Source organism: Buteo buteo, chromosome 25, assembly GCF_964188355.1.
Source record: "Buteo buteo chromosome 25, bButBut1.hap1.1, whole genome shotgun sequence".
Lineage (NCBI taxonomy): Eukaryota > Metazoa > Chordata > Aves > Accipitriformes > Accipitridae > Buteo > Buteo buteo.
Window position 1 is genome coordinate 1,574,304 of NC_134195.1, and position 26,714 is coordinate 1,601,017.

The 26,714-nt window shown below is 38.9% G+C and overlaps 1 protein-coding gene across 6 annotated transcripts in view; it reads left to right on the forward strand.

The window, feature by feature from the left end:
• Positions 1 to 26,714, forward strand: part of ARHGEF7 (Rho guanine nucleotide exchange factor 7) — a 127,019-nt gene that overhangs the window by 97,112 nt on the left and 3,193 nt on the right. For 5 of the 6 annotated variants that reach the window (XM_075057452.1, XM_075057447.1, XM_075057449.1 and 2 more), the window contains 7 exons: positions 3,209 to 3,287; positions 4,694 to 4,833; positions 5,515 to 5,739; positions 7,721 to 7,814; positions 10,755 to 10,844; positions 23,318 to 23,417; positions 24,046 to 24,100. In XM_075057452.1, the coding sequence (XP_074913553.1) occupies positions 3,209 to 3,287; positions 4,694 to 4,833; positions 5,515 to 5,739; positions 7,721 to 7,814; positions 10,755 to 10,844; positions 23,318 to 23,417; positions 24,046 to 24,100 (783 nt within the window). Of the gene's footprint in view, positions 1 to 3,208; positions 3,288 to 4,693; positions 4,834 to 5,514; positions 5,740 to 7,720; positions 7,815 to 10,754; positions 10,845 to 14,049; positions 14,227 to 23,317; positions 23,418 to 24,045; positions 24,101 to 26,714 lie in introns of all 6 variants that reach the window. The other variant, XM_075057453.1, reaches the window with a different exon arrangement.

Sequence of the window (26,714 nt, forward strand, 5' to 3'; positions counted from 1 at the left end):
CTTTGCTGGTCAAGTCTTAGCAAAATTACACAGCACTTTTAAGCTTTCATGGGTGTGAGTTAGGCTGTTACCATCTGTTTCTTTAGGCGCATCTACAGTAGTGTTTTATCTTTGAATCAGCAGAGCACTTTTGGAATTAATCTTCTAGTTTTTTCTATTAAATGATCTTTGAGTCGCAGTGTAGAAGTCATTTTGGGGCTCAGAGACTAGATTCCCTCTGGATGAAGCTGAACTGGAAGGTATGCTCCAAAAGTACACTTGATCTGCTCCAGCTACTGGAGCAGATGAAATGCATGGACTGACGTTTAGTCCCTGGCCCCAGCCTAGAGCTAGCCCACTGTAACACCACCCAAAATGCATACAATGTGGCCTTCAGGTCCTCAGCGCCGGTGTTTAACTTCACAAATCATCTGCTCGCTGCTGGTAGACACAGTCTTTGAGCTCTCTACCAAGTTTCCTAGCTGAATACTCGTGCCTGTTTCCCCACCACAGAAATGGAACAACTCTCCTATAGTGCAGGAGGATCAGTGCCGATTGGGTTGGCTCCCCTGTAGCTCTAGGACACAGTGCTTTTGCAGAAGCACTTGCATTTTGGGTGTGTATTTCAAAAGACACCCGAGAAGTAAAGCTAAAGCAAATGCACAGTCCATGACTTCCTGAAATCTTTATAAAATATTCTTCAAGCATTGCTATGTGGTTTCCAGTAGAAAACCAAAAGCAAGGGAAAAACTGGAACAAAGTTCTAAAAGGAGACAGATATTTCACCTGGTGTAAGTACTTCTGTAAATCAGGCTCTTGAGCAGTTTGTTCCTTGCTCCTGAGCAGTGATTGACCTGCTGTGAAGGAATGCTGCAGCTTAGTCATTCGGGGTTCCTACGTGATCAACCATAGCCAGTCACAAACTGTGTGACTTTTTTTTATTTTATTTTTTAATTAAGAGCAATTAAATTTGAAATTCCATGTTTGGATTCATATCTTACCTGCCATGGCGGTAGCTGGATTTGTCTCAGACAGTGTTGCATTAGGTGGTTCAAGTGGACAATCAAGTTTGTTAGCTTTGTGCTGCTTTTAAGAATTTTTGGCAAGTGCTTTGTCCCAGCACTGATGGAAAAAGATACTAGAAAAGGCAAGTGAGCTCTGTATTCCAAGTGACATATCCAGAATTTCTGATGAGTGTAGACCTTCTGTACTGGTTACAAAGGCAACTGACTGGAAGTTTAGTGTGTTAACAAACAAACAATATGAAATTAAACAATCTGTCAGGCTTTAATTTGCTCTCTTATTGTACATCACTTACATTTCTTCCTCCTCGCTCCTACCTTGTCCCCCAGGTGCACAGCATTGTTCAGTACATAAGCAATTTTCTGTGCATTTGTCTTCAGCTGCTATTAAGTATGGCCACAGCACTTAGTGTTTGCCATCCAACCCTCTGTTGAATGCAAAGCTTTTAATTTCCTCATAACCTCTCATGTGATTTTCCCAACACTGAGAACTTCTCAAATTTTAATGACTACATATTCAGAGCAGGGTAAAATTATTTCATCACTGTTTGTGTCTGAGACAGTGGCTCAGAGCCATGTCTAGATTGTTTAACGTAGGCTGCCTGAACTTTTCTTCTGACGTTCTTGTCTCAGAACTGGGGTGGATATGGACAGAAGATGATGCAGCTCCCTCAGTTGTTCCCAGGGAAATGATGCCACTGGAGGCAGCATCTTACATTACACCCTCCCTGTATTACTGAATATTCCAGTTATCAGCAGGCTTCAGATTTTCTGGTTGATAGTGCTGATATCTGCCATGTGAGCTAATGGGGAGAACTTTAAGCAGTGGTAAACTGAAGCCACAAGGGGCACAGGCCATGCTTCACCATTGTGTGTTGAAAGAAGGGGAATGTAAACGATTCACAAGTTCAGTTCTGTTTTCTTTATGTTTTGCTGACTTTGTACTTTTTCTCTCCATGTGGTTCAGGTGATCTTTGTTCTCTGTCACCGGTCTTTTGCTTAGTGTATTCCCATATTCCCTTTCCACCTACATCAGCAGTTCTTGCACCTCTCTTTCCTTGCGGTTGTGTGCTGTGTTATTCATGAACCAACAAACACAGAAAAGCAGAAGAGAGAATTTTAGGCTGCATCGTAGTGCACAATGCCACCATGTTTCCTTCAGAGGGGAAGCTGTTGCAAGAAAACTCTTCCTTCCCCTTTGGCATCTTGGGCTTGAGCATGCTTTGTGCATACAGAATATCCAGTGATTTTTAGTTTCCAAGCTTCTAAGAAACCTTTGTCCATTCTGCAGACATTAGGAAAGAAAGGGGGAAGAAAAAAAAAAGTTGTTTTTTATTTTTTCTTTTCTCTCCATTGGAGCCAAAATTCCACAGTACATAGTATTTGCGCTTTTGCCAGCAAGTGCTGAATAGTGTTTCTGTGCAGGAGAATACAGAATCTGTCTTAAAGAAGTTGTATTGAAGTTGCATTTTTGGTAGAGCATTTCATCCTGACAATATTCAGTCTTATTTATTCTTCTGTGTTTCTGAAGGGTCAAAAAGTTATCCTAAACTGACATTTTTTTCCAGCTTGTCTGGGTTTCAAATGAGAGGTTATTTTCTGTAAAATTAATAAGTTCTCCTGAAACTTTACAAATGTAAAGGTGTGTTTGCTGCTTTTGGTTTGGTTTTTTTTTTCCCCCCAGATGTTTCTGTGAGTGAATTTAGTAGTGGGGTTATTAGAGACGTAAATCTTCAGTAAATAATTGATACATGTTTAATGAAGTCTTCCTTTCTAAATCTACTTGTACTACAAACCTTATTTTGAGAGCTAATCAAACAGTTTGCAAACAAATGTGCTTAAAGATGAGTCACCATTGCCTCTCATCATGTAATATGGATGACCCTGAAGGTCTCAGTTTCAAGAACCTGAGGCTATGATGAGTGACCACTATTACGTTTGTATGGATATCATACCCTGCCTAGGTATCAAATAGACTCGTTGAAGTCACCGGTGTCATTTGCAGAAGTTGGGCATATCAAAAACGTCCATTACAAGGTGTTTGTATGGATTTTTAAAATGTTTTTAAACCCATCGGTGTGTATGTGTTTGTCAATTTACTGTGTATGTCTTTGTTCAGAGCTTGAAGTTTATATATTCTTTATTTGGTAATGTTTTTGTGTGTTTTTGATTTAACTTCAGTGTTACTGATTTTTGTTTTTTTTTAGGGAAAATTGCCAATGACAGGAATGACTATCACAAAGCTAGAAGACAGTGAAAACCATAAAAATGCATTTGAAATATCAGGTATTGACTATTAATATTTTTATTTACTACTTACTCCAGGATATACTACTTCAAATGTCAGATGTTCAGTCTGAACAGAGGGAAAAGCTTTTCCATTGCAAGGGTGACCAAGCACTGGCACAGGTTGCCTGGAGAGATCTCCATCCTTGGAGATACTCAAAAGCTCTCTGGCCACGGTCCCAGGCAATCAGCTCTAGGTGTCTGTGCTTGAGCAGGGGGTGGATGACCTACAGAGGTCCCTTCCAGCCTCAACCATCCTGTCATTATACAAAATCATACAAATTTTGCAAGGCAGCTACCCGGAGCCTCGCTGGAAAGCTGCTTTTTACTCCTTGTCTTAAGCAGTTAACAAACTGTCTTTGCATGGGATTCATCCCCAGATTTCTGTATTTCAGTAAATGGAGGCAGTAGCCTTGGAGGAGGTCCTTTATAATGTATGCTAAGTATGCTACTCATTGGAAGAAGAGGAATTCCAGAGACTCTGGAAGAGCTTTAAGCAAGAGCTTTCTTGTAGACATGGTCCACCTCTTTCCTGAGACCTTTAGCATCTCTGATGCTAATGATGGTTGCCATTGTGCTTACTTTGGGTAATTTCTGTCTGTTAAGTCATTTGTTTCAGCATGTACCTTACATCCTTGGGCGATTTAAAGGACAGTGGGAGCAGGGTCCACACGGTGGAGCTTCATACCTTCATTCATTTCCTGGATCAATTCTGCCTCTGGGCAGGTTGCATTTAAGTAAAGTAATTTTGACCCTCTCAAGTGGCAGGCAGTATCACACATCAATGCTAGGAGACAGAGGGAAAAGGCTGTCGATGGTGCATGTTCTTCTGAGATAATGGCTATGAAGCTGACCTCGGATGAGGAATGTTGATGGGTTAAAATGGAATGAAATGCACAAATAAAAGTAATCTTTGGTTAAGATTGCTTTCCCAAGTGACTTTTGCCTCAACTTTAATATTAGATTCAGACCAACTTTATGCCTTTTTCTGAGAGAGATCGGTGAACTGTGTTGTATAACTTTTCCTATATTGTAGCTTACAGACTCAAGAATGACATTTTAGGCTATACACTACCTTTCCTGGGGAAGATGGAGAAGCATAAGGCTACTAGATGAGCCTGTCTCCTACATCACGTCTATTTCTTGTCATTAAAGGTTGTGTGTAATTATTAGAGGTGGGGAAGAAGGTAGAACTTCTATGCCTGGCACAAGAACAAATTTAAGTGGAGGAAACATCTGTTAAAACTGGAAAACTGAGATGCTGGTGTACGGAAAAGAAAGGTTAAAATTTTTGCTTGGTACTCAAGGGATACAATGTTTTAGGAAATGAGTGTCTTTATAATCATGTCAGACTGAGTAAGGTGTTATTCTGTGGTTTCCTACATCTTATCTTTTCTGTCACCTAGGAACTATGATTGAAAGAATACTAGTGTCTTGTAACAACCAGCAAGATTTGCATGAATGGGTGGATCACCTGCAGAAGCAAACCAAAGTCACAACTGTTGGGAATCCCACCATTAAACCTCACTCTGTGCCATCTCACACGGTAAGAAAGAGCTTCTAGATAGAAGTGAATAAGCAGTGTATGCAGAATTAGGTCATCTGGCAAATATACCACCATGTAAAGCATTTTTTTTAGCCATTAGTAACAAGAACTGAATGTTATGACTAGTTTAATGGGTCAAAAAATCATTCTGTTTTTTATTCTTTGTTCACACAATGAAAAGCTTAGATCTTGGTGTAATAGTTTAACAGGGTAAAAGAAAATTATCGCTACTTTTTCTGTTTTGACCAAATAATACACCACCAAGTAATGCACCACCATCTCTTAAGTATCCTTAGAATAGTAGGTTTTAATTAGTGATGTACTTGACAGGCTGTGGAGAAACTATTTCCTTAAGTACTTTCTTTTGGGTTCTGCATTTGAGTTGTCAGATATGAATGGATCCAAATTTAGCTCCGTCCTCAGTGGTGAGAGAAGTGGGAGCAGGGCTGCTCGTAGCTGTTCTTTCTTTAGCACGTGCTCTGTCTGTGGTAGACAATAAAAATTTCTTCAGGCTCCATTTTTCCAAATAATAGTTTAGCATAAAAATTTTCAAAGGCCATCTGTAATAAACAGAAGGACTAGATAGCGAGTGAGATTATTTCACCAATCCTTGATGATATTATGTCTTTATGACAATAACATACTTTCTTTCCCTTCCCATCACCTTTGCATCTTTGACAGCTTCCTTCCCATCCAGTAACGCCCTCCAGCAAGCATTCGGACAGTAAGCCGATACCGCTGACTCCTGCGTACCACACTCTTCCTCATCCGTCACATCACGGGACTCCGCATACCACGATAAACTGGGGACCTCTGGAACCTCCGAAAACCCCCAAGCCTTGGAGTCTGAGCTGCTTACGGCCCGCACCTCCGTTACGGCCTTCAGCAGCTCTTTGTTATAAAGAGGTGAGATGTGGCAGCCAAGAAATTTGACTGTGTAGCAGGCCTGCAACGGGAAGTTTAACTTTTTTACACACTACCATTTTACAATTTTGTGCGTGTTTTTATATAAAGAGGATTTAACAGCCAATGCTGAATCAATGGTAATGGACTAGTGAATGCTGTTTATTTCAAACAGGGATTTAGTCTTGCAGCTCAGAAGATACTAAGGCTTGTTGGGAGAGGCTTCCCCCGCTTCTTCCAAGTGCTTCCACTTATTTCCACTCTTTATCCAGTTAATAAATCAGACTGTTTCTTTTTTTAAATTTTCTTTTAAACTAGAAATTCATTATGTTGATCATCCAGGCTTATTGCAAAGTAAGTTATTTACTAAGCATACTGCAAAGTGTCTAGGATAAGGGATCCTATGGTGCTTCAAAATGCTGTATCAAATCATTCTAAACAGCTGTGGTGGTATAATTGACTCTTGGTTCCTCAGTATTTGCCAGTGTTACTAGGCAACAATAGCATATTAAAAAAATGCTAACTGTCAAAATATATGTAATGTTTTTGTACTCAAAAGAATCTGATGGCTAATGTTACTATTAGGAAAAAAAAAGCTCAGATTTTTAACATGCTGTTGTATTTTTTTTAATTAGCATATGGTCTGAAATGGGAATCTGTTCCAAGAGAAATAAAATGTGGTGTTTTTAACCACAAAAAGATGGTGGTGGTAGGTCAATTTGGCCCTGCCACTACATTTTGCATGGTTCTGTAAATAGTGAAGAAATGTTAGATTTATGTTGGAAGTCTGTGTGTATGTAAGGAGGAGAATATTACATGCTCTGTGGCTTGGTGATGCCTCCTGTTTCAGTGTCTTTGTCATACGTTCTCATGATGCTAATTTAGTGTGAAGCAACAGGGCCCAGAAGGAATCATGCAGTTATGCCTAAGAATTTTTTATTCTGCAAGCATGAGATGTTGACAGAAAAATTTTATTTTGCAGATATGTATTTTGTAGTATCTTAGAAAGTACAGCTTAAACACTGTGCCCCTGTGTGGCCTGGCTGTGTTTTTTTGTGGTGGCTGTGTGTCTGTGACTTCTTTTCTTTTGTAAATCCCCTAAACAACAGGGAAAAAGTGATAGGTGATCAGCAATTGGAAGGTTAGTATTCAGGCTTAGTTGCTACAAGAGGTTCTTCTGTTTTGCTGTACTATATGCTCATTTGTAATTTACGTTAAATTCCTTTCATGCTTTCATGTGTAGGGCACTGAATTCTCCCATGTGGTAAAATTTCAATCATCTTTACAGTGTTTAGCATACAATGATATTCAAAACCTATCTTCATCTTCTTTGGTCTGTCTTGCTCATTCACCTTTTTACTTTCTTGTTCTATATTTTTATAGAGGATGTCTTGTATCCTTAAGGTAAGGGGTAGACCAGTATATTCCTTTTGTTCCTGTAACCTAGCATTGTTCCTGTAAATCAGCATGACCACGTTTTGAGCAGAAATGCTGTATTTGTTGCTGTATTTTTTTTTTTGCTGTAGAGCTTTGTAAGAACAGACCTAAACATTTACAAATTCTGGCTTTGAAGAGTATACTACCTGCCAAACTTCCTTTTTAGGTCCTTTTTTACCTGCTTCTAAGTAGACAGGTGAAATGGGTTGTCTTTTCAAAAGTTAAGGAAAAAAACCTGTGTTAATGTATGCCTGCCTCTTCCCTTCGCTCTAGCTCCCAAACAGCCTGCATGCTTTTGCAGCAGCTTTTCTGTATATTTCTGTTAATAGAACAGATAAAATATCTGACTTTGTGTATAGTTGGAGGAAGGGTAGAGAGGAAGTCAGCCAGCTCAGGCAAATCAGATGTGCCAAAAAATACTAGTAAACTGAATTTTGGTGCTGTTAAAAGATTTTTAGTTAGTAACTCCTGTATGCATCTTAGAAGTTAAACTTTTGAAATATTGTGGAGAAGCTCTACTCTTTTTATTTTTATTTTCCCTGCACAGGATCTCAGTAAAAGCCCTAAAACCATGAAAAAGCTGCTTCCCAAACGCAAGCCAGAACGGAAGCCATCAGATGAAGAGTTTGCACTGAGAAAAAGTAAGAGAGACTTGAATGAATGTCTGCATAATATAAAGGATGGAATTAACATCAGTTTAAATTCTGTGAAGGTTAGGCGTACAGTGTAAGCGAGTCATCTGGCTTCTTCTCTCAGGGGAGAGGGGAGTAGGTATCTCCAGCGGATGGTTTGTTTTATTCATCTTAGGTGCTTATGTCATGATGGCATTAGTTGCTTTCTAGAGCTTTACTATTGACTACAGTGGATGTATGATCGGGATGGAAAGTGCCTCTTTCTATTTGTTTGCTATAGAGGGAAGTGAGCTTGACTGTAGAGCCATGTCAAGTTCAGTAAGGTAAACCTGTCTTTTAATACTGTGAAGAACAATTTGAAGATACTGTCCCACTCTTGCAGAACACTTGGTAGCTATGTTCTTAAATTGATCCTGGTAGGAGCTTCTGCTGAGCTGTGTGTTGGAAAGCTGAGTGTTGCTGCTGGTTCGAAGTCTAGTTGCTTAGAGAGGTCACTGTCTAAGATCCAACAGTCTGCTCTCATCTCCTAGAAATAAGGTCATTTGCTAGTGTCTGTGTCTGAATGAATTGCAGGGCTTTACAGCGCTTGAAGTCTGAAGAGCAACGATGAACTGAGAGGGACTGATGAATGTATAGAAAAACAGAAGGGTCAAAATCTGAATGTTGGGATAATTTGGGGTGGAGGGAACATTAATGTTATCAAGCAAACACAATATTCACTTAGTTGTCAGTGTCACACTAATTCTTCCTTAGAAATTTGTGTGAATGAATAATCCAAGTATTTGTATCAATAAAAGACAGGGTGTTTAAGCTGAAGGCCATGTTCTTTTACTGCAACTTTTGCTTCTCTGTGTCTGTCCTTTGCTCGTGGGCTTTTTAAGACAGAGACTGTGCTTTGAGTGTTCCAATGCATGAAGTGTGTTATTGCGAACAATGTCTCTCCCTGGTTTATGTAGAGTTAGAGAGAAAAAGCTTTTCCTCAGGGCACCGTTGGTTTGTCTAAGGTGGAGGTCCTTCCGAGTGTGCTGTGAATTTCATACTGCAAAGGTTAAGGTAGTGAATAGAATGATCCTGTGTTCTTGGATGTGCAAGTGGATGTTTAGTTCAGGACATTTTAACCTTACAGGAAGGTATCTGTTTAGGAAAAATTAAAGTACTGCAATACAGTATCATTTCAGATGTTGGAGGATGGAGGTTCAGTAGTTGTGCTGACAGTGGTAATACAGCTGTCAACTTGGAGATGTAGGAATTATTAAACACTTAGTGAGAGGAGATAGTTCCTTGGGGAGAAAGAAGGGGGTTTTTAGCTTGCAAATACATTGTTCTACTGATTAACACCTTCCGGTATTTTGTTTGTAGGCGATAACTTTGAATAAAAGGGGTTTTTTGGTGGCTTTAAGTCAAAGAGTGTTACTTACAGAAATATTTACTGATTCTTGGTATTCGTCTTCCCCCCCACCCCACCTTGTGTCAGTACTTAGAAGCTTCTGTTAATGTTAGTGCTCCTTCAGCCTTTTGCCACTTGTGGAGCTGTAAAGGTTTTCCACTGAGGAACTTCTGTTGAACTTAAAGCTTATTGATAGATAGGTTTGAGTTTTATTACTTACCTCCTCCAGAATCCCAGGGTTTTTGCGGGCTGTGTTTTGAGAACTGCTATGTGAAATTAGCATTATAACAGACAAACGAAAATAAGTAAGGTATTTCAACTGAGTGCCCTCACAGTACTCATTTCAGAAGTGAAATATTTGTCTTGCTACTGTAGTAATATGGTGCTGCATTCTAACCACAGTGAAATCCAAAATGAAGTTTTTCCTGCTTTGAAAGAGAAATAACCTGTACTTTGGAGTACCTGCGTCTCCTAAACTGTAGGGAAACTATATTGGGTCAAGATAATTTCTTCAACAGTTAGCTTGTCAGCTGATCCTGACAAATGTTTGGACAGTTGGCTTTGTTCTGGTGATAATAAATCACAAAGACTTAACAGGATGCATTGGCTGGCAGAGAATACTACTACATTTTGGTGTTGAAGGCAGTTCAGATTCACGCAGCAGAAAATTTTCAAGCCTATTTTTTTCAAGGAGGAAAACAGGAAAAATGCTTTTGAAACAACAAATGATCTTGCCCTACATATATGCTCCTAGTTCCATCTAAGCTAATAATAGAGGTACCTCCAGATTTCAGTTTGATTGGAATTTCACTCTGTTGCAAGTGAACAATTTGAAAGCATTTTTACTGAATTCCCCAAAGAGGAGATTTGCTGTGGAGCTCTACCTTTAGGAAAATTTTGCCATGTTAAGCTTGAATGGTTAGGTTTTTTTCAGTATTTGTATTTCTACTTTAAAGTCTGAGAAGTTTAATTACTCCACTTTTGACAGATACACTTACATGATAGTTACATCTTTCCTGCTGCACACTGGACTGAAACTGTACTGATGTATTTATTATGCTGTTAATTCGGAGTTTAATTTTCAATAGTGTGCTGTTCAAAGGGGTAAATCTGATACATATACAAAACCCCAAAGTTTTCAAGATTTCTTTTCTGTGAATTAATATTCTGTTCCTTGATTTCTTTCATTAAATAATGAAATAATACATATATTATAACTGTATATACAGGTTTTTTCAGTTTAATGGCTGTTTGGTTTAGAACCAGAGTGATCACACTTCAGAACATGTTCTGTGCAACTTCAGAAGCTCAGAAAATTTCTTGAATGTGTGGGTAATTGCTCTGACTTGGGTTTTTTCCCAAGCATTTCGAGATACTATTTTGTCTTAAACTGTTACTTTTGCTCATTGAAGCATGATTTTTAAAATGGGATGATTAAGAGGATTTTAAAGGGTTGGTTAGGCTGAACTTTGGACTCAACTGAAACGTAGTGATTTAAAGAGGCTTTTCTGTATTAAGAAACATAACCATGTTTAAAATTCTATTTTTCCCATTGATTCTAGGTACAGCTGCTTTAGAAGAAGATGCTCAAATTCTTAAAGTCATTGAAGCATATTGCACAAGTGCCAAAACACGTCAAACACTAAATTCAAGTAAGTTAGAAAGTACTGAAATGGCTAAAACACAAATTAGATAGTTTGCAAAAAAGAGAGGTTTATGTTCTCAGGCCTTTGCAAGTAGCAAGCTGGACCTGGAAGTAATAATAACTTGTTTCTGGCTTAATATCAGTGCCGAGTGTTTAAGTATTGGATGCCAAGGACCGTGGTTAAAGACTATAATTCTTTCAGTATTTAAAAAACACAAAACATAACAAAAAAACCCAAAAGCCAAAAGTGACTACTTGTCATGGTTTAAAATTGCACAAAACCTTCACCAATGAACGAGAGGTGTCTGAACTGAATGTGATAGTTAATCAGTATGCTTTTTGATAAATTTCAAGAAGCTGGTAAGTAGAGAGGAGGAATGAAGACGTAGTCATAATTTTGGAGGAGTGTATTTTTGTCTTGTACTGTTCAACAAAGACTTCCACTATGGAAAAGTAACCTAGACCTTTACTGCCACTAGTTGTTTTTAGTATTAATTACAAATTTTAATCCCATCTCATAATTTCAGGAGAAATTGTTCTCAGATCTGTGTGTTGCTTAAAGCCATTTTTAGTTTCTCAGATCAATACCTAGATTATTGAAAACCTGTAACGTGCCTCTGGGGTCCTACTTCATTTAATCCAAATCAAGGTTGCCATGTGGAGTTCCTCTGTATTGTAAGTAAAACATTGCGCAAAGCAGGGGAGTCCACCAGCATGTGTTCCATTTACACAAGGAAGGAGAAAATGCTGTTGCGTTTGTTCTGATTGCACAGTTTTTGCGCAGTTGAATACCGATTTCATTCGGGGATCCTTGGAACACAGTATAATGATCTTGAAGAACTTGGCTGGTTTTGCTGTTGTCAGGAACTGGAAGAGTGGACTTTATAACTTACTCCTTGTCCACTAAAGCTGTTTAAATTTGTGGTGTTAATCACTGTTAATACTGCCCACAGTGCTCTGTGCCTGTTTTGCTTCCAAGCAAAAGCACTTTATGTTGACAGTTGAGAAGGCTCAAAATGCAATTGCAAACTTAGTTCATGGATTTTCCTAATACGTGTTTGCTTACTGTTATCACCTTGAAAAAAATCCAGGTACTTTGTATTCATATGTAATTTAAAATGGGAATATAGCCCTTGTATTAGGCTGTAGAAATTTTTGAAGTAACAACAAAAACCTTCATTTCAATTTTTCTGTCTTGAACTGTAGGTCTCCAAGGTGATAAAATTAGCTACTATTACATAATTTTTTATTAATACTAATCTAATTTGTAGCCCTACAGTCATTACAGTAGTGTGTTTAATTGGATAAAAAGGAATGAATGTGTTCAAAATTCTGAAGATATACTGTTGTTCCAAACAAAATTAAATGAGATGATTGCCGTTTAAACGCTTTGACTGTGATCTGTTGATTATTTCCAAGGATAATGTGACAAGAAATGGTTGGGGAAACATTTGCACTTGCACAGTGGTGTGCAAGATATAAAATGTGTGTGCAGATACAAAATGGATATGATTTTTTTTGCTTTTTTGCCTATTTTTTTCCTTCCTATGTATATTTAAGAAATATACATAGTGCTGTGAGTATCATTGCATACATCAGAAGTCAGCAGCTTTTATTTGCTCTTAATTGCAGCAAGAAACATTTTTTTATATTGATTAAGCACGTGGCTGCTTTGTTTGGAAAGAATAGCGTTGTCATCTAAGACTTTAGGTTTCAGAAGATCCATTTTTAGACTGGTAATGGGGGAAAAAACCAATCATGCTGGAATCGCTTCTGTGGGAGCAGTAGTCAGCACAGAAGAATAGAATTAAAGAATTGCCTGTCATCCGTGAAGCACGCCCTTGTTTTACATACTCCTTTCTTAGCTCCGTGTTAATATTCTGCCTGTCCCTCACAGCACTCATTTGGCAGTGCTCCCACCCGCACCACCGTCCAAAGCCCAAGCGGTGCTGCTTTTGGCAACGTCAGGTCAGCAGAGCTATGGCACCAGTGCAGACTGGTGGGAGCGGCAATCGAGATAGCAGAACAACTTTTTAAGTTGTTTGGGTGGGGAAGACGTGGGGTTTAATCTGGGAAAACAGATGCAAATAGAAGAACAGCGTTTCACTTTCTCCTGCTTCTTATATACTGAGTTTATTTTGCACTTTGCTCCAAATGGAGGCTTAAAATCTTTTGCAGTACCATGTGCGTGGTGGCTCGTAGCATGGCCACTTACATGATTTCAGTCCTTGGATATTGCCAGGCCTTCAGAAATAAAGGGGGGTTGATCAACTACTCTAGTGTTTAATTGGGAAGGTAGATTCAGATAGCGGTGTGTAGGAAGAGGTGTTTGAGGGGTCGGAATGGACCAGGCTGCGTCGCTGTCAGCCTCTTGGCCCTGTTTCTCTGTGAGTTAATTTACTACGTGGTTAAACAAATAACAAGGGGTACAGGCACAGAAAAGCTGTACTTTGACAGCCCTCTTGAGTGGACGCAAGATGTTGCTGCTGATGTAGAAAGTCAGCAGCCCTGCTCTGCATGAGAACCTTTGCTTTTTCCCCTGCATTTTCCTCTTTACCGTGGTGACACAAGCGCTTCTGCGGCTGTGTTGTGAGCTGGTGGGGAAATTACCTGCTTGAAAAAGAATCTTTTGTAGGGCTAATCTTCATTTGAAACTGTTCCCTGACCTGGCTCACCAAGCAGCTGTACAAATGACTGTGTCATTGCAAGGGAGGGCAAGGATGGAGGTACAGATGCGTGATGGGGAATGGCCTGTTGCTTTTCAGATCAGCGCTGGATCGTGCTGGCTTACTGTGTTTATTGTTCTGTCCCCAGTCAAATCCCCTCAGGCCAGAACTAACTCCGTACTTCAAAAGAACCTAACTCCCTCTTCCAAAAAATATATTTTCAAACAAGGTTTTGGTTATTCAAAATTCTCAACTGAGGCTGCTTAGAAGCTTAAAAACCACTTCAAAAATTGTGTTGTAACAGTTCAAACATTATATGCTGAGTGTAACTTATACCTAAACCCCAAACAAATAGAAAAAACAAAGAAAAAAAAAAAAGAAAAAAACTTTGGTGCCTTTTTAACAATATTTTCTCTTTTCCTTCTCTTCCCATCACCTTTTTGCTTTTATTTCATGTGTTTGGTTGTGGCTATTCCTTACGTTCTCCTCCTCATCCCACCTCTGCCTATCCACATCCACCATTTCATTTCACCTATACATCCTTAGCATGGCAAGGCACTGACCTGATGCATAATCACGTCTTGGCTGATGATGACCAATCAAGTCTAGACTCCTTGGGTCGTCGCAGTAGTCTTTCTCGTTTGGAGCCTTCAGACCTCTCAGAAGACTCTGACTATGACAGTATATGGACAGCCCATAGTTACAGAATGGGGTCTACATCTCGTAAGAGCTGTTGCTCATATATCTCTCACCAGAACTAATGCACTTCTGAGCTTTTTCTTAACAAATGCTTGTTGTATCACAGCCTGCTTTTCTTAGATGTTTTCTTGCTGTTCCTTGTCTCTTTAATGTGATATTTTAACAACTTCTGAGGGAGCTTCTGAAACTTCAGTTATACCTGGTGGAAGGCTCTATTGCCAATTCAATACACGTACAAATAAGTAATTCTAAAAAGTGTATATCCTGTTAAGGATGATATTTCTTGAGGGTTTTTTTAACTGACAGATGTTAATTTGTAGCTCTGAATGGTCTTTTTTTTTTTCTTTTGACTTGGTCAGTGTAGCAACAGGTCCTTTCTTCCTTTTTTTTTTTTTTCTTAATTTATTTTGGATACAGCATGTTTTTGTATTTTGAACTGAAACCATACTGGTTTGTGAGCTGAGTGCCAGCAATATGGAAATATCTTAGTGGTAGCGGTTGGATTTTCTACCTATTACAAACAAAATACAAAGCTGGTAGAGTAAGAAAAATGCAGCTTAAAAATAAGCAGAACGAGAGCTGTAAAATCATTCAGATACTCGCATATCTGGCCCATTTGTTGGGAAGAGCATTTGCTAATCCATAAAAAATTCTGTTTTTATACTGCTGTCTTTCCCTCATTGCTTAAACGTTTATACGAAGGACCGCACTGCTCTCCCCCCACCCCAGTCTGGCAGTTGTCATGAAAACCCGGCAGTCCATGCTCATTACATGCAGTGTTTTGATAATCTCATGTTACCTATGGTCATGCTGTCACTTTACTGTATGCAGTAGCGTGGCAGAAAGCAGGGTCTAGATGTTTACTTGCCTGTTAAAATACACAGCTGTCAACTCTCAATTGACCATTCTTCTTGAAAAGACGAGATGAAAATGGTTCCCCTGATGGAGGCTCGCGTGTTCAGCGTCTGAAACTCTAGGTACAACTGCCATCACATTGGCTTGTTTGACGTTCTGAATAATAGAATGCTTGGCTTTTGGGTTGTATTGTTTGGAGCATGTCCGTGACAGATTTTATTGTGTCTTGTAACTTCTTTCACGAGCAGGTTTGTTTTCAGCAGCAGCTCTTCGGTTACAGTCGTGTTGGCTTTTCAGAGAGCTGTGACATGCTGTGCACAGCTGAAGGTCTCGAACCTGCACCTGGGGCACTGCCGGGGTGAAGTGTGTGTGTTCTGTCTTGCGGATACCGTAATCGGCATCAAAACAAAAATGACGTGTTTTCTACATCTTCCTTGGCGTTAGGGAAAAGCATGTGATGAAAGGACAGAAACAGTTCTCGTTTTCACCAGGGTCCCCAAAAGCAATTCCCCTACCCCTTTTCAAGTAAGCATGTTATCCAGTGTTCAGGTATTATCTATGGACAAGTTCAGAATAATCACGATGCAATAAACTGCCGCCTGGGAACTTGATCACACTCTTTAAAAGCTAATCAACACCTTTCTGCAGGTTACGTGATCAGAAAGTTAGTAAGTGCTGATGTGCATGGTTCCAGAAGGCTGTCAGCGTGGAGAAGCTATTTCAGAGCAGTTCACGTTTGCAGATCTGCATTCAGTCTTGTTTGATCACCTCCTTTATCCTCTCGCACTGTTGTTGGCATTCAAAAATATGACTAACAAAAGCAGCAGTGCTGACCGAGGAGGGTTTTCAGGGGTACATATTACTAGTCATATGTTAACGAAATGACCAGGAACTTCTGTGTATGTTGAACTTTTTTCAAAATGGAGGAGTGTTGCTTAGAGAAATGCGACGAGTACGTGTGCTCCATACCATTCCACAGCGCATTTGTAACCCACTTCACTCCCCTCTTCCTTTCAGTCAGTTTTTGGTTTTTTTTAACATATATGGAAAGTATGGATTGTTTTTTTTCCTGTTTCTTAAGCTGTGGTGTTCTAGTTGAATAATGTTTTCTGCATTGGATAAACGGTAATTCCTTTATGTCTGTTTCATGTTATATAGTGTAAATATGAGTTTGTAATACAGTTGTTGCACTTGATCTCTCCTTATCACACAGAATGTTTTGTTACCCAGATCCGAAGATTTTATTGACTTTCTATGCACCAAAGCTTTGACAGTTTACCACCATTAATTATTGTAGCATTTAAGTCATTAACTGTTATCATAATTAGGATCTCTTATGTTCTGTAGCCTCATATTAATGTCACTGCACATTTAAAATCATTCCGTGTCTTCAGTGTTCCAGGCCATAAGCTATTGTGAACTTATCAGGAGTATTAATGCAAAATGCTTTTTAAAAAAAAAAAAAAAAAAAAAAAGGCAAATGTGGAAATGGTGGTATTCGGTCCAAAGGTTCAGTGTTTCTATTTTTGTGGAACTTTAGTCATGGTAATAATAGTACCTTATGTTTATGCAATTCTGTAAATTATATGTGTACAGTTACAAATACACTGGAAGGATGGAGAATCTGAATTGGAAGGTAGGTTCAAGCCATTGTCAGCCCCTCTTCACATGGCTTATGCAGTGTTTCCATAAATTAGTATTTGCCATAAATTGAAACCAACCAATATTAATTGGGTGTTTTGCATAATCTTGCCAAAACACAGTAATGTGTATATAGTGACGTAAAACATAGAAAAAATAATATATATTGTGCACTTCATTTGTGAATGGGAGAAGCCATCTTTAGTAGGTGACTGCCTTTTGAAAATACAAAATGGATGTATATCTGAATGTTGCATTGTACTGTACAGTATGCATATTGTTTGTGGTTGCATATATCAATTAAGTGTTTTGTTTTATATAAAAAGGACATCTGTTATGTACAGTTGAAATAAATTTTGCATTTGCTAGACTGTGACTTTAATATTTAATTATTACAGAGGGGGAAAGGACAGCATAACTTGTAACTTAACTTCTTCTTCTCCCCCTGCCTCCTTTCTCTCCCTCCTTCTTCCTGGAGGAATCAAATGCTGAAGTGAAAGAGCTTTTTTGACATAAGTGTGTAATCTTTGTTTGATGTAGTTGACAACTACAGGAAATTCAATGTAATGTGAAGTATGTATCCTTCTGTATCCTCTCTTTTTTAAAAATAACTATTCAGACATGTTGCCATCTATAGAATGTTATTCTGTTGCCTCCCTCTCCCCTTAATTGATTTTATTTTCTTCTTTTTCATTTTTTGGATTGGTGTGTTCTCCGTAAAAGCACAGGCTGAATTATTGGAACAATCTAAAACCTACTTCTGCAGGTCCTGTTACCAGAGAGAAATTTTATGAATATGATACTGGTTTCTAGAACCTTACATATTTTCAAGATTTAATACTGCAACATCTTTCTCTTCAAAACAAGAGTTATCTTTAGTGCTTCTGCTTAAAAGATGCTCATATTTGAGTGAATTAAAATAAAACAGTAACCTGATATACATACTAAAATGTTTACATCAGAATAAACGAAGTAATCGCCTACTTCTATTAAAAGGTCATAACATTTTGCTGCTATGATTGTAGTAACTCTAGTTTCAGCTCTGCAGCCCTCTGGTTGGAAGTTTTTATATTGGTTAGTGAAATACACAGGAAGTTTAGTGGGATAGCTATTCCCAAATGTTGTCTTAGAAATATCCCGCTTCTTCAGATGGTGTATCTGTCTTTCAGACTCTTCATTCTGTTCTTATATGACTAACACTTACATATGGAGCTGTATGTGTTTCAGTCCACTTCAGTTATTTTCATTTTACTCATCAACACATTTTGCTGTAAACTGCTTAGATCTGTTACCTGAGTCATGTGGGAGTTTTTTCCTATTTGTGTATCACTGTTAGTTAAAAAAACAACTACAAATAACTTCATGCCAAAACCTTCTTTGTTACTCCCAACAATTGCAAACAACAGTGTATTTTATACAGTGAAACTCAAGTTTGGCCTGATGTTTGGATTCTGACTTGTTGTTATCTGTGCAAAGATATTAAAGGGTTCCCTTTTGACTTCAGCAGATCTGTAGCATGAAGGATTTTTTTTTTCAATGCTTTAATCTCAATGCACTCAGAGTCTGAGGGCACCATTTTTAGGATTCTTCATATTAGGACCTCATCAAAGATTCATTGAGAAAGAGAAGGTTAATTTGGCAGGTCTGCTTATCCATTTTAACATCTTTTATATAACTAACACAATGAAACACTGAATGTTTTAAACAACAAGTAATTCTTATTTTTTGTCTACTCTTTGCTTCTCTAGGAAATATACACGTCTGTACATACTGGTGGCTAATGGTAGATCTAAACAGTTGTGTATGCACATATTTGTTTTTCAGTGGCAAGTCAGACTTCTGTCTTTGAAGTTCAAACAAATAATTTCAAAGAGCTTCTTAGCTTATGAAGAGAGCCTAGTAAAGTTGCTGAAAACCAGAACTGTATATTTGCAAGTACTGTTTCTATTTTTTTACCTTTATTGTGCCTTGTTCCCCTCCTTACCTCTCCTAATCACAATAAAGATATGAAAAAGTGAAGAAAACAGCAATAGTTAAAAGCCGTGCAACAGGATCATTGCTGATAGCCTCAAATTATGCCATGCGTTTCTTAAAATTAACCGCCATCGCCACATGTCTAACTTCCATAGCTTGAATTAGGACCCTCGTAGTCGCTGGAAGAAGGCAAACTCTTGGTGGAGTATCGCTGTAGAAGTACCTAGGTTGAGCCTTCTCCTCCACGTGGCCAGCTGGAGGAAGGAACCCTGGTCCTGATGGGCTGGGGGGAGCCGGCTTTTAACTGAGGCCCTGAGGTTAGCTGCTTTAAGGAGGTGATGTGCATACCCACCTCTGGTTTACTGTTGCATTAAATGGTTCCTGGCCAGAGAAGACCTTTGAACGTAGGCGGAGACTTAATACCTGGTTAAAGTGAAAAGGTATCTGAATTTCATCCCCCTTCTTCTCTTCCTTCCCTCCTGCCTGATGTGTTAAGATCTGTGCAAAACTTCGGGACTCTCTTCACATGTGTCTGCTAAATGATTCGGAACGAAGGACCAGACTGATTACCAGTGCAGCTCCTTCTGAAGCCTGGTTTCTGTCAGGAACCAGCGTGGTACCATATCAGCTGGTTTTTAAGATGTCATGCTCCCTTTGGAGGAGAGTGAATAGAAGGCTGGGGTTGTGCGGATATGCTTGCAAACAGACATCACCGAGAACCTCTGTGGCATTCAGTCTGGGCTCTAGTTTCTTCCCGTTTTGGTGTTAAGACTGTACTCCAGGGCTGGTTTCAGACAGGTATAAAGTGAACTTCTGTCACAGTCTTTCAGCCACATAAATATCCAAACAGCTTTCAGCTTTCCTTTTTTTTCCCAGAAATGCTCAGAACTGCTTGCTGGTTTGGCTGATTGTTAGGCTGGAAAGGGGATCAGACACTGGAAACTAAAAGCACGGGGCTGTTACCTGCAGGCTTGTTCTTGTATCTTGGTTGTTGCACCACGTTACATAGTGGGTATTGCTAAGGTCTGTAGCCCTGGTCTGAATGCCACGTAGGCTGTGTTTATTATTTGCTTTACTCTGGAGGCTAAATTTGCTAAACCTATAATTTAGGGTATGGTATTGGGAAAAAGCATTGTAATTCTTTATTCTCTACTCTACGGCTGGGAGATATTGATACTGAATAGATACCTTCATTTTCTTGCTGGAATTTAACTGATGGGAACTTAGTTGAATCTTGATCATAGCGGCCAGTTGTTTTGTCTGAAATATGCAACAGACTTCTAAACAGTGGGGTCATTCTTCCAAGACCCTGGATTTAGTTCCCCATTGAAAAGTTAATGGCATCTTACTCAGCCTTACTATTTGTTTGCTAATCTTGTAATAATTGCCTGGCTTTGCCAAACATCTATTCTTCTCCCATCCACCTTGCTTCCCCCCATACCCTCAAAAAAAGGAAAGGAGAACCCTGTTTTGTAAAGCTTTGGGGGTAGTGTTCCATCTTTTTTAAACTAGTACTTTTGGTTGCATTGTCTCAAGGTGATTTAGGGCCAGAGTTATTTGAGGTCAATTTAAACATTGTCTTTTGGCCCATTGACTTGGAATGAGAGTGAGTAGTGTCTCATAATAAAATTCAGCATGAAACTTGGATGCTTAGGATTGATGAATGGCAGAAATGGCAAACTGAAGTAATTTTTGATTCTTCTGCACTACTTCATGAAAACATGGAATATGTCTCAAAGAAGTGCTTAGGATTATCTAAGTTGCAGGAACTTCTTAGACTGCCCTTTTAGTACAGCTTTGTGTGAACTATGCACTGTGCTATAATGCAGCCCTCTCTTCATGTCCTAAAGCTGTAGCTGTAAACTTTTCCGGAGAGAAATGGTCACATAGAGAATAGACATAAAGAACCTGGTGGAGGCACAAGGTGCAGTTTAGGGGACACTGCTGCGTGCCAGTAGTGAGGTGACTGTGCCTGAAGTTCCTTCTAGATGTGTAATTGCCAGAAAATGCATCTTAAAAAGAAAAGCTGCTGGCATAAATGGTGCAGAAAAGCAAGATGGTGAAGTAGCTTTGTTTTACCTTTAGAACTTGACACATCAAGTCTGATGTTACTGTGCACGTACTCATTTGATGACAGGGTCCGCTGTTGCAGATAGATGTGCCGTGTGTTTGTACCTTTGATACTTAGCAAGTGCTCATGGGGTTTAGGAAAAATTCCAAACTAAACAAAAAACCCTGCCAAAACTCCCAAAAAGCAAACCAAGGTGAAGAACAAAGTGGGTTTTTTTTGCATAAGTACAAATTGTAAGAGCAGCAAGGGTTCTGAGATACGAAGTTAAAAGTTGCATGGCCGACGGTATGGAGCAATGAAGGCGAGAGTGAAACTTGTGATGTCCTGAATTCCACAGTAGTTAATGTTTTGTGGCACAGGAAGGTCAGTGTTCACAGCAACAGTTTTGCATCGTGTAAGTGTGTATGTGTACTGTGTGGTCTCCTTGTGCGTATAATGTTGGTGAACACTTTGTTTTTAATGAAACTGCATTCTGTGTCTCAGTAGTATTAAGTTTACTGTGCTATGCTGTACGTACATCAGGATATGCTGGTGTAGACATCTCTTACATGCATGTGTGTATATAACTGTACTGCTGGGACTTTTTTTTTTTAAAGCTGTCTACTCCACGCTGTTTCTGCTTTGCAAGGACCCGTGTTACTCTGACCAGGCAAAGACAATTGGATGCAGCTCTGTACAGAGATAAATACAACGCGCTGCTCCATCTGGTTGAAGGGAGTCACGGGTGAGAAACACGTGGCAGTTCTCTCCCTTTGGCCAGTGTCTCCCTCGACGTGTGCTGGGCTGAGGTGCTCCACATGGGTACAGAGACCCAAAATGTAGTGATCTGGTAGCAGCTGCTGCCAGCTAATTCCTAAAATAACATTTAGCTCGGTGTTCTCTGCTACCTCCTGGGCTAATAAAGCACAGCAGTAAGCAATTAACTGAAATAAACATAAGACAACTTTTTGCAATTAGAGACTGACAGCGCAAACTGGGAAATGTCCTTGATTCCATACAGAGTTTGGATGTGCTTGTTTTATGGGTTATTCCTTCCCTGGAAAAGAAGTGGAAGGGCATTAACCCATAAAAGATTTCTTCACTCTGTTAGCTGAAGAACTTGCAGCTTTCAAGGACGAGATTCTGTTCTCAAATCTGCAGTTATCTTTATTCCATAAAATTTTAACCATCATGTACTGATACATTAGATCTTTACTGTCAGCTTAAGGAAACTGTTTTCTTCATTAAAGTGACTCTTGTTATTGTTTGCTAAAACAGTTTAAATAGCTTAACACATACTGCTGAACTACGGTCCCTACAAACTCATTGTTCAGAACTCAAGACTGCAGGTGTGGTGTTAGGGAACTTAGTATTTTTCTATGAGCTTGATTTCTTTCATTTATTTTCTGTGTTCAGATTATGTTTTTTATCATGAACCATAAAAGAAGAGCACCGTTATCACAAAGCAACTGTTCAGCAAGAGCTAACTAATTTCTCCTGACAGGCATGCACCCTGTAGTACCTAGTCATCAGTTCAAACTGTATTAGACTTAAAACATTCCTGGTTAATGAAAGTTCATTACAATGAATTGGTAGGCAAGTCTACCTTTTTTGTTAAAACTGATATCTTGGTTAAAATATGCAAGAACTTTAATGCCTTATCTGCTGTGTTTGAATTCTGAACAAATGCTTAGACAGCAATTTATTTGCAGACCTTGTTTTAAAAAAAAATGCCTGTAATTTGTTGCAGCCTAATGAAATAATGTTTCTAGAATACATACTTCATGTATGTATGAATGGATACATATCTCTGAGGTGCAGATTTTTCTATTCAGAGCTACTTTTTTAGAATCTATATGTCTTATCGATTATAATAAATTGTAATGATTGTGGAAGACGTTTTGAAGATGTTGGAATGTTTTGAGTTTCTATTGTCAAACCATTAAGTGCTTTTAAAAACATTTATTAAATACAAAGTATGTATTTCATCTGGTAGGAATTTATTCTAGGACTAAAAGGCTATCTGTAAGTGTATGTGTGTGTATACATGTACACACACACACACCATTGTGTTGTTTATAGTGTTTCAGGGGAAAGGGATTTTAACTTTTTTTCTTCTACTGCTGTATTATTTGATACTATTATTCTGCTCCTTACCGATACAGTAATTGGTTTAGAGTGGAATTATTTCTTGAATTTGTATCGGTGTGAGATCAGAATCTGTCCTTGAGGCTTAAATCACTGTTACTTAAACACATCTATCTCTTTCCGAGTCAGCTATGGTGAATTTGTACAGCTTTTACTGAGATAGTTGAATGGTGCACCGTTCAACGAACGGTGTAGCATCCCCGTCGATGACACAGGAGTTACATCAGCAGCAGGATAGGAATGTCAGACAATTTTTTTGTTGTTGTAAGGCTGTGGTTTTGAATGTTAAAAATGTGTCAGTAACTTGTGTGTGTGGAGGGAAGGGGGAAATGGAAACTGATATACCTTGGTCATGCAGGTGTGTCATGCAATGAATGAAATAATAATCTTTAAAATGCCCCAGCAATATTTTTGAGTTGCTCATTTTGTAATTTATTTTTACAACAGGTTCCCGTAAAGAATCAGCTCCTCAAGTCCTGCTTCCAGAAGAAGAAAAGATTATTGTAGAAGAAACTAAAAGTAATGGTCAGACTGTTATAGAAGAGAAGTAAGAGAACATTTAATGAATGATGGATTAAACCAGTAAACTTTGCACTCTTCCTCATCCTCCCATCTCCCATTATAGTAGTGTGTCTATGGTATATTTGTAGTAGGGAACAGAGCTGTTTGGAGTATGCTGCCAGTCCTTTAAGTGCAGTTGGCCTTCATTTAAATGCTTGTAGTCTCATTTCTTTGTATCTGCCATGCAACTTCTTCCTTCCAGGCCAAGAAGTGATATGTTTCACTTTTCAGTAATTTTTTCAAGTACTGTAGCATTTCAGTATTAAATTGGTGTAATCTTTCTAGTTAGTGTGTGGTATCATTCTATTTTTTTGGTAAGGTGTATGTTGGAAATGAAATGCAGTTCTGTTACAGAAAGCTGTAATACAGAAACCAGTATAGGTCCATATATGCTTGAGAGGTGTATCCTGTTACAGAAGCTGGTAACAGGTCCTTGCCTTACTGAATATAAATCGGGATAAGAGAAAATGTTTTCAATACAGTTTGAAATTAGCTGTTAGCTGTGGGTTTGTTTTTTTTTAAAATGCATTTCATTTAACAGTTTTGTCTAACAATAGATTTAGGCATGTATTTCTGAAAACTGTTGTAACAGATCATTTTTTTTTTCATTGTAGAAGCCTTGTTGACACAGTATATGCATTAAAGGATGAAGTACAGGAGTTAAGACAGGTTGGTAACTTGCTACATTTATAGCGACATGGAAATGGAAAGACGGAAGGCTTATTATAAAAATAAATACGGCTTGTAAGTTGATTCACTTTGACAGGAACGAACATGAATTTTGGACTAGATCCACTTTTAAAAGTAAAACATACCGATTTGACAAAAAACACCTTCTCTGGTGGTTGTCATCAGCTCTTGGAGCACCAACCTTTGAGAATAGCGTTAAGTATCCTCTCTCTGAGGTGGCTTACTAAGCTGTGTTTCGTTTATTTTTGGATGTTACAACTTGTGAAATGTTGAAAGTGTTAAGCAAATGCAGTTTTGCTGTATCATCAGCAAAATAAGCTTATAGAGGCTGTGAAATAGTATTTGCTCTAGAACATATAATTTTAGTAGTATAAATGTCTGGATCTGTTTAGGCCTTTATTAATGGTCTTTCAGTAACTTGAGCACCTCTTAGGAATCAGTTCTTAAAACCTCTCGTTTCCAGAGATGAGAGTCCTTTTCAGTGTCTATCGTGTGGCCTTTTTTTAACGAGGGCTTCACGTTAGCTTCGGGTGCTGCTTTGTCACATGGGGGAACTGTGCAAGATCTCACCTGAGCTGCTGGTATGGAAGTTGCAGCTGATGTTTTAAGCTTGTTTTAAGTATCCAAAATGAGGTGTTTAAAAACGACTTTTTTCTTGCCAGGACACAGCCTGTTTAAACCATGTTAGTGATGCCGCACGTAGTCATTGCTCAGTGTGTAGGCAAAAAAGCATTGAATTATCCTCACTCTCGCAACGTGTGAATTTGCTAACTGACCTTAACAGTTCTGACTCAAGAAGTTGGAATAAATCTCCTGTGTTAATATAAAATGGATTTGTATTCAATTTACTTTAGGCTTTGGGCTATAAACATGAATCTGAATTATTTGCCCATCTGTAAGTGCACCCAGTATTTCTAAGGATGTCATGCATGTTCCTTGAAATAGGACAGCTGATGTGTTAAATACTTAAATTCTGCTGTTTTCAATGTATAAAGCATATGTATCCCAGGTTTGATGCAAATTTGACAGTCTTTTGAAAAATACAATTCACGTAATACAAGCAGCAACAACAACCCACTAATATTCCTGTGGCCTGGCTGCTTTTGTACAAAGGATAAACGTGCTGCCATACTGAGGCCCCACAGATCTCTGTGTGACCCTAAACAAAAAGTCACAGTCTCCTGAACTTCCAAGCAACAGCTCTCTTTTCTGGTGCCTTGCCAAATAGATGGTCTCTTCAGAATCTCACATCTTCCAGGGCCAAGACCTGTGAGAGCCTGAGTTCATTTTCTTGTATATCAGGAATCGCAGCTTAGAAGCATTTCTTGGTCTGCTGCTGTGACGTTGCCAACTGAAGTGGCAGAAACGATCTCGGAGCCGGGAAGGTCCCGAGTGACCGAGGGCTTTATGGAGAAAGGCTCTTGGGAGCACCTAGCGCGCTGGTGGGTGTAGGCACCGGGCTGCCTTCTGGTGGGAACTACCACGCCAGGTGGGATCCCTCCCGTGGCGACTTCCATAGGTTACTCGTGGCTGTTGCTCCACAGGCACTACCTTTGAATAGTACAGTCTTGAATTGGCAGTAAATTAATAAAGAAATGAAAAGCAACTAAGTCTGTACCTACAAGAAAAGAGTGAGATTTCTGAGTTTCTCATCAGACCTGAGGAGGGAATGGAGTTAATGAGGCAGCAGCTGTTGATCCCATCCTGTTTCTAGAAAGGTCTGTAGATGACAGCTGATGGGAGTCCAGTGGGACCCCTGGATTGCAGACCCGTGTTTGTTACACACCTGTAGACTGGCTGTCTTGGGGCCTTAATATAATGTTGTCTTATCTTCTGGTTGCTTCCCTGCTGTTGCCAGCATCACCTTGGCCTGTACAGGATTGAACAGTGTAAGCGTTACCGTGGTTTGGTCAGTGACATCCTTACGGTCCTTTTGTTCGTGATATTTCAGTACTGCCTGATGGCGCTAAATGTTGAGAACTGACTCGCTCGTTAATACACATGCAGAGTGGTGGTCTTCCTTCAAATTCAGACTCCTCTTAGACTGTTGGTAGTCATCTGTCTGGTTTAAAATTTAGTCACAAAACACCTTCCAGAGAACATAATGGTTTTCAAGATACTCCTTTCAACTATCTACTTTCATAATGAAGCAAGTTCATTTGCATTAAGTTTTAAGAAGCTTTTCTGAGATTGTGAAACTAGTTATAATCACAGGAGGCTCTTAGAGGGGATATTTACTCTACTTATTGCTCCATTTCCCTTCTCCATTAACAACAAATCTATTCTATTCCTCATTGATCAGATTTGAGCAGAAGAATTCAAGATTATTGGCCATCTGTTGCTAGCACTTGCATTATAAAGGACCCCTAAGTATAAATGGGAAATAGTTCAGTTTCCATTTGGTGGTTTTTGTTGCATTGTGTGAAGTAACTGTGTGTAACTTGTGAAATTTTAATAGAAGCCTTTGCTTTTGAACAGCTAATAGTCTTACTGAGAAGTGCCTTCAGAATTTGTAATTGACAAGGTATGTGTGGTCAGAAAAGACCTGATTAAAAAAAAACCAAACCAACAACTAATATTTCTGTCTCTATTA